The sequence below is a fragment of the Silene latifolia genome, chromosome Y (genome assembly GCF_048544455.1).
Source record: "Silene latifolia isolate original U9 population chromosome Y, ASM4854445v1, whole genome shotgun sequence".
Classification (NCBI taxonomy): domain Eukaryota; kingdom Viridiplantae; phylum Streptophyta; class Magnoliopsida; order Caryophyllales; family Caryophyllaceae; genus Silene; species Silene latifolia.
The window spans coordinates 354,657,286-354,665,452 of record NC_133538.1 but is presented as its reverse complement, the minus strand read 5'-3'; the positions used below and the strand labels follow the sequence as shown (position 1 = coordinate 354,665,452).

General features: G+C 38.0%; 1 protein-coding gene and 1 non-coding gene across 2 annotated transcripts; both read right to left on the bottom strand.

The window, feature by feature from the left end:
• Positions 1–219: 219 nt before the first annotated feature.
• LOC141635837 (small nucleolar RNA R71) lies at positions 220–326 on the bottom strand. The gene has a single exon (XR_012540495.1). It is a non-coding gene; the product is annotated as a small nucleolar RNA R71 (small nucleolar RNA).
• A 3,114-nt stretch (positions 327–3,440) lies between these two features.
• On the bottom strand, positions 3,441–4,028 carry LOC141631658 (uncharacterized). Its single transcript, XM_074444297.1, has one exon. The coding sequence runs from the start codon at positions 4,026–4,028 to the stop codon at positions 3,441–3,443; it is 588 nt and encodes a 195-aa protein (XP_074300398.1).
• Between the last annotated feature and the right edge of the window lie 4,139 nt (positions 4,029–8,167).

Here is an 8,167-nt window from a genome sequence, read left to right as displayed (position 1 = left end):
GCCAAGCACATGGAGAAATTTGTCACGTATTATTGTTCTATTCCTTTGATAGCTGGGGTAGCTCAAGATCAAGTTAAGCAGACTCTTTTTCCTTTCTCTCTGAGAGATGATGTAGCAGAATGGCTACGTGATTTGGATATGGAGGCTGATTCAATCATTAACTGGACTTCACTAGCTCTTGTATTCTACAAGGGGTATTTTCCATCACAGAAAACTAATGCTCTTAGAAGCCAGATCACGAGTTTTAAGCAAGGTCCTATCGAAGATTTTTATGAAGCTTGGGTTCGTTTCAAAAGGCTAGTTCGATCCGTCCCTCATCATGGCTTCCAGATTTGGTTCCTTTGCAACCAGTTTTACAACGAGTTGTATGACATTCGCAAAGCTTTGCTTGATTCCGCTTCCAATGGAAGATTCCAGGATAATACTAATGACGGTGATGCTTGGAAGTTGATTGATCAGATAGCTACTCACACAGCTGAGTATGGTATCCCAGAGGTAGCAAGAGAGGAAGTGGTTTAGATAATGCTATTACGGCATAACTAGAGGCCTTAATGGCCCAAATAGCTGAGTTAAAGACTACCCAGTCTTTGGGTAATAAGCAAGAAACGGTTCATATGGTTCAACAAGAGGTGTCCTGTGAGAGATGTGGGATAGATAGCCACACTGCGGCCAAGTGTACGAGTACCATTGAACAAGTTCATGCCTTCCAGTCTTTCAAGCAAGGTACTTCTTATTCTAACTTCTTCCCTGAAAGGAGTCAGAATGTAATTGCTTAAGCCCCGCCGCAGAATGCTTATATCATTCCTTTAAATCGTGGTAATCAACCATAAGGAAACTTTGTTCGGCAAAATCAAGGAAGTTTTCAACAGATGCAACCTCCTTCTCAAGCTCCAAGTAATGAGATGGTAGATATGAAGGCTGTATTACAACATAGTTTGATGATTCAACAAAAGCAAACTGCTCAGATTTTGGAACTAGTGGCTCATAACAATATGTTGGATACTCAAGTTGCTCAAATGGCGGCTCAAAATCCCTCCAAACAGTCCGACAATCTTCCTCCTCAAGGAAACCAAGCACATGTGCAAGTTAATGTTATTTCCTTGAGGAGCGGTACTACTTACCAAAGTCCGGATATGCCCATTATTGAAGACGAGGTTACTTGCATGCATCCTAAGGGATTGGGTAATTTGGAGCTAAGTGACGATGAAAAAGAAGTTGACCAAACTAAAACACGAGATGTGAAGAAAAGCGAGAAAAGTAAAAAAGATGGAACTGTAGAAGATCCTCAGTCGAGTAGACCAAGGATCGATCAAGAAACCACTGTGCTCGATCGAGTACTACATGGGCTTGATCGAGGCACCCCTCAGTTGACAAAATTTCTACTGTTTCAGCTACGACATTGGACAAAAGTAGGTTCCCCGATCGAGTGCACACAAGGCTCGATCGAGTCACCCTGAACTAGATCGAGTGACTACTGGACTCGATCGAGTCACTCTCGTAACTGACGATAATGCTTCCAAACGTACTTCTAGAGCAAAAGAAGGCGAGCCAACCAAAATTCAACTACCTTTTCCACAAAGATTGCAGAAATCCAAGCTCGAACAACAATTTGGGAGGTTCATGGAGGTAGTGAAAAATCTTCAAGTGAGTGTGCCATTTACTGAGTTGGTCAATCAATTTCCGGCGTATGCTAAGTTTTTGAAAGAGATCTTGTCCAAGTAGTGATCTTTTGATGATGTTTAGACGGTAGCATTCACTAAAGAGTGTGCGGCCGCATTACAAGCTAACTCACCACCAAAGCTAAGGGAACTAGGGAGTTTTTCTATTCCTTGTAATATTGGTAGTATAGCTATTGATAAAGCCCTTTGCGATTTAGGGGCTAGTTTTAGTGTCATGCCGTATTCTATATGCAAAAAGTTAAATACGGGTCAACTACGTATCATTAATATGACCTTGCAATTGGCCGATAGATCTTTATAGAAGCCTGTGGGTGTCTTAGAGGATGTGATAGTTAGAGTAGGGAAGTATTTATTCTAGTTGACTTTATTGTTATGGATATGGCTAAGGACTCCCAAGTCCTTATTATTCTTGGTAGACCATTCCTCCACACTGCGGGGGCGGTCATAGATGTTAGGGATGGCAGTCTTACACTACGAGTTGGGGATGATAATATTACTTTTATTCTTGATAAACCATAAAAACATCCCAATTTAGAAGCTACTTGTCATATGATTAAAGCTCTAGCTCCTACTATTGATAATTCCTTTGCTTATTGTTTAGACATGAATCAATCTGACGCCCCTGCTGCTGCGTCATATCCATGGAGCAAAGAAGTGGATGAAATTGAGAAGTTGATTTATGGAGATGAACCTCCTCTTGAGATGGTTTACAGCTGTGATGAGAGTGTTGACTTGGAAGCTGAATTGGATGCCCTGGAGGCCGATATTTTCAAAGAGGAGCCCGTCAACGTTTTTGATGAAGCTCCTATGATGGATGAAGCACCTCATCTCCTTCCTCATGATGATGATTTGAAGAGCGATGACCATACTTGCTCATATTTTATATTAGAATTTGAGTTTGATGAGCCCGAACTGTATTCATTGCTTATATTCTTTGTTTAGACTATCTATTGGTGCTACTTATGTCTTTGTGTAGCACATGCGCTACTTTTTGATTTACTATTACATGCTTTAAGGTGTTTTGATTGTGATTTGTATTGCCATTTGTTTTAAATGCAGGGAATTTGCTCGACAGGATAAATACTCGATCGAGTGTCTAGGGGCTCGATCGAGTAGCTTCACTTTTTGGGTTTGATTCGTAGCTAGACGATGATAGGAATTGCGCGGTTGGTCTTCGTTCCCCATTTTTGCAGCTGATTTGGGGGAACTCCTATGCTCTTACCCGGTATTCTCTTCCCTTGTATCTACTTTTATTGTATTATCTCTATTTCTTTTTCATTAATTTTGTTAGTTGTGTCCTTTAGGTTGCTGGAAATTTTTGTGTGATTGCTATGCTGTAGGCGTCACAATGAAGACATTGTGACATTTAGGTTTGGGGGAGGAGTCTTTAGTTATGTTTTGTGCATTTATATAAAAAATCCATAAAAATTAAAAAAAAAAACTCAAAATACAAAAACATGTTTTTTCCTTTGTTTTAGGTTGAGTCTTGGTGAATTGAATAACAATGATGTTTTTTTTTTGGTGAAATGTTAAAATTTGTAGTGATAAAAAAACCATGAAGTACATCTCCATACATCATACATTTTCCACCTGCCTAATACAATCAGGATACATCAAAATATAGTCTCCAACTTAATTTCAGCCAACCTCACACTCTCCCTTTTAAACCATAACCCCAAGCCTTCGACACCAATCTTGAATAGGATTAGACATAGGAAGACCATGTCTGGTCTTAATACTAGTTCTGATATGAAAATGCACCTATTGCAGTACCTTTGACGGGTGATGTATAACCTGTTCAACTCTGCAGCGATTTCGTTCCATCCATATCAGGTAAATCAAAGTAACCACAACTGAGTGAATTAGCTGTTTCTTTATCAGTGATTTCACTTTCAGCTTAACACACCATCTAATCACATTCTGAGCAGGAATGCTACAGCCCAACCAAGTACTAACCAAAACGAGACATCTGCTGCTATAGGCACAATCAAAAAAGAGATGCTCATACGACTCAGAAACCATACCACATAGATCACAAGTCCCATCTACTATAATATCATGATGCCCAAGTCTATCCTTAGTTGATAGACTCCTCAGAGCAAATAACCAAGCAATGAATGAGTGTTTAGGTATATTCATTCTACTCCATACCACAGGATGCCAATCTACTTTAGGTATATCTCCCCTTAGCCACTTGTACCCAGCTGCAGGTGTGTACGCCCTATTATTAGATCCCCATATGCCATTCACATATCCTGTCTTCATCCGCTCTTTCACTTTAAAAATTTGGCGCCAAGTCCAACTAGTGTTGACAGTAGGTTGATACTCAAGCCAGTCCTGCTGCTTCATATAGACATGGTTAATCCATTTGATCCACATGTGGTCCTCCTTGCAAGCTAACCACCAAGTGTACTTACCTATCATGGCCACATTCCAATCCTCACTATGAATAATTCCCAATCCTCCCTTATCCTTTGCATTACAGACAGCCTCTCAACCAACAAAAGGACTCGTAGAGTAGGAATCAGTCCCCTCCCATAAATAATTCCTGCAAATGTTCTTGATTTTCAGAATGATAGTCTTAGGGATAATGAAAATCCTAGCCCAGTAAGAATGTAACTGAGATAGGACAGCCTTAACAAGTACCAGTCTGCCTGCATAGCTCAACTTTCTGGTACCCCAACCTTTAATTTTGCTCACCATCTTATCAACCAATTTGGAACAGTCTCCAATAGCAATTCTGTTGTAAGAGATAGGGATTCCAAGATACCTGAAAGGAAACTTACCAAGTTGGAAACCAGATAAAATTAGAATTCCCTAGAGTTACCCATCCTGGATCCCATTACAATAAAGTTCAGATTTCTAATTATTAATATCAAGCCCAGATGCTGCAGAAAGGTAAGGAACGCCCTGAGTATAGTTTTGACAGAACTCAAGTCTCCCCTGCAAAATAAAAGCAGGTCATCTGCAAAGCACAGATGACACAACTTCAGCATCCTACACATTGGGCGGTATCTAAACTCTCTCCTTTGCACCACAACATCAAAAATTTGAGTGTAGTACTCCATACAAATGGTAAAGATCAATGATGTTAAATTGCATTATTTTTGCATTTGAATCCCAAATAGTTATCCATGTACATTCTTTTGACCCGTTATCCATGAAAACAAAGCTCATAACTCGAGTCTTGACCGTATTTAACATGCCTTATGCTAATTAGATTTCAATAACTTATGTTGGTAAACTACTTAAATTCTGAGGTCTATAGAGCTTCATAGGCTAGGAACATCAATAAACTGCTCTCATTGTCAATTAGGCTTGAGTGTGGTTTCTCCTTGTAGAATGTATAATATCAAACTGCATAAGTGTGACATTGGTTTCTTGATACTTTTATTGCTTTCAATTGACTAATTATATGTGGATAGGCGATTCTTACCGTTTAAATAAGCCTTACATTACCTTTTGTTTAGCCCGATTGAACCCTTGTGGCCAATCTTTAAATTATATCCTATGAGCTACAATCCAATAATTTGCTTATCTTATCGGGACAGTCGCAGTTGCTTTTTTATCATGTCTATTTTGCTATTATGGTTGGGTTGGGACTTATTGATGTCATGTGGCTATAGCAAAGTACTTACAAGTAATTGTGTTATATCCTTGTGTTAGAAAAGAAAAAAATATGAAGCAAGAGAAAAAAAAAAGAAAAAGAATTGGAAAAAAGAGAAAAGAAATTGATTGCTTCATTTGGTTTTGCCAAGGATCAAAAGGATGGTTCTTACAGTCTAATGCATATTTGGAGAGTACTTCATTCGCTCTCATGTGTTGTAAAGTTAAGATTATTTCTCTAAATTGGGTTCATTTGTATCAATGATTTGGTTTTTATTTTCGTTTACCGCTGCGACTACCGTCTTAGCTCCACATATCCATAACGTTCTTTGGCACAAACTATTTCTATCCCTTTTAACCCATTTGCCACCCTTATTGTCCATGTTACATGTACTTTTGTCTACATTTTGTGAATGCATATTAGTTGGGGAAATCTTTATCATATTAGATTGCATGCAAGTTTCATAAGTTGAGTGAGTGTTTCTACTTCTTTCTATCTTCACATATAAATCACCCTAACATACTTATGAGTGCATGAGTGAATCTGCGAGAATCCGACAGATTTGTCTTGCAAGATCGAAAGGTATTTGGCATATGTCTATAGTATGGTGACCTGAGACTTGAGCTACGTTTTCTATTTCCCGTACCTTTGAATTTGTTTTATTGGTACACTTTGGTCATTACTTTGTCACTGATACGGGTAGCTTGAGATTTGTATGCATTAAACATTAGCTCTGAGTTATTTGTTCGCCATTTGTATGATTGTCATTTGTATTGTGTGATGCTTTGCTTGAGGACAAGCAATGAGATGGTTTGGGGGAGTTTGATGAGTCATAATTATTTGTATATTCATGCCTCCTCTTAATTACTTTTGATACGATTTTCGTGCTAAATTATATAATTTACATGCCTTTTATGTTAGAATGTCGATACTTACGCTATTTGATGTTTAATGCAGGAATGATGCATTTGAGGAGCAAAGGAATGAAATGGGCATCGCAGAGTGGGCATGGAGGAATACATGGACCATGGCACGGGAATCTAGAAATATGAAGGAAGAGAAGTTAAGAAGACAACACGAAGAAAAGAGCAGAAACAGAGTGGTGCCTTAAATAAGTATAAGGAAGCTCGATCGAGGAAGTCGTGTATGTGGGAAATAATCTGTATACATCCCTTTAAAAATAAGGACTATAACGAATTTATGAGATGATACGAGTCATAAAACTAAATGCATAAACAAGATCGTAAAGGATTAAGAAATAACCTTTGGTCCTTCCTAATTTGGCCTAAGAACAATATCGCAATGATATTCGCCTATTAGTTGCACCCAAGATGCTCCGAGAAATGCCCCTCAAATTGCTAGAATGAGATCCCCAATTTCTGTAAATATTAGGGTTTATTTTTGTGTGGTTTTCTGATGAGAGAAATGAAGAGCAAAAATTAGGTTAAGAGAAAATAATCTCCCTTTCACCTCTTATGCAAACCGAAAATGGGAGTGAATTAGGGAGATATAATCTTCCCTAATTCGGCCCATATCACCGAAATAAGGAGAATATTTTCCTTATTTTCGGTTATTTCAAAAATGTATAAAATGTTGTTAAATTGTCATCTAGTGAGGATCGAACCCATGACCTCTTGGTTTGTGTACCCTCACTATTACCACTATGACACATTCATCTTGTTGATATTACATATAACCGATTACATTTAATTACGAATTAACAGATTAATTCGTCCAAGCTAACATTACATACATTTAATTAAATATAACTTATTATATTCAATTTACGAATTGACAATTAATTCTTCTCAACTAATATTATTTAATCTTCACTAAATAATTGTCTCATCAACACATTGACTAACTGTTTAGTCATATTAGGCGTCAATGTGATTATATTTCTATAACCACATCTCTCAAACACATCCTATAGGTGTGACCTTTAGGGACCAGTTGATCACCGCCATCTGTATGATAATAACGTCAAACTTTCTAGCAAGCCAACCGTTATTAGGTAAACGTTAATCAACTGATTAAATATACAAAGTATACCCTTGTGAACCTGTAAGAGATTTACAAATGTTATCAAACTAATTTGTGGAGGACACAAGCTCCAACAAACTCCCACTTGTCCTCACAAGTGTATGTGCGATAACCGATTCTCATATCCTAAAATTTCTCCCACTCAATGTAAAACAATTTGCAAATCCGTATTCACAAAGGTCGTATTTTACAAGCGATCATTATCAAGAGTGGTTTCCCCGACTAGAGAGTAACTTAACTCATAAACGAATCAACATTCGAGCATGACCATGCGTTTCAGTTACAACCCCTCGAGTGGCCCTGAGAAATAACTATACCTGATAAGGGTTGGATATTTTCCTCAACTCGAATCCTTCAGATGTAAGCACAGTATGAAATGACCCAGAAAAAAATCTACTTAGCCTCGATTCACGGTAGGACTCGTGAGAAAGAAACCAAAGTCACCCAAAAGCTGCCTTAATCTCAAGAGACAGTCGATAGTCAAAAGAATCGACTTTAGGAACACAATGGATGTCCTATCCACGACCTGGCACCGAATGTTTTTAAACATTTAGGACTCCATTACGTTGTCACAAAAAGTTGTCCTACGAGGTATCGTTATAATCTCGCATGTGTGATCGATCAGTCAACCGTTTGACTTATGGCTCGTTGAACCCACCATCAATCGACTGCACAATATAATAGCCGGAGTTATCAGCTCACATTGGCGATTACGGACCAAAACAAATATAATGTAATTCATTCACTTTGTGGCGTTCAATGTTGTCGATAAATCCACATGAAAAACAAAATATTATAATAAAACGATGAAGTTATAAATAGTATATGAAAAAGATAA

Excerpts from the sequence above, each read along its gene's own strand:
- LOC141631658 (XM_074444297.1), bottom strand. The coding sequence starts at position 4,028 with ATGAAGCAGCAGGACTGGCTTGAGTATCAACCTACTGTCAACACTAGT.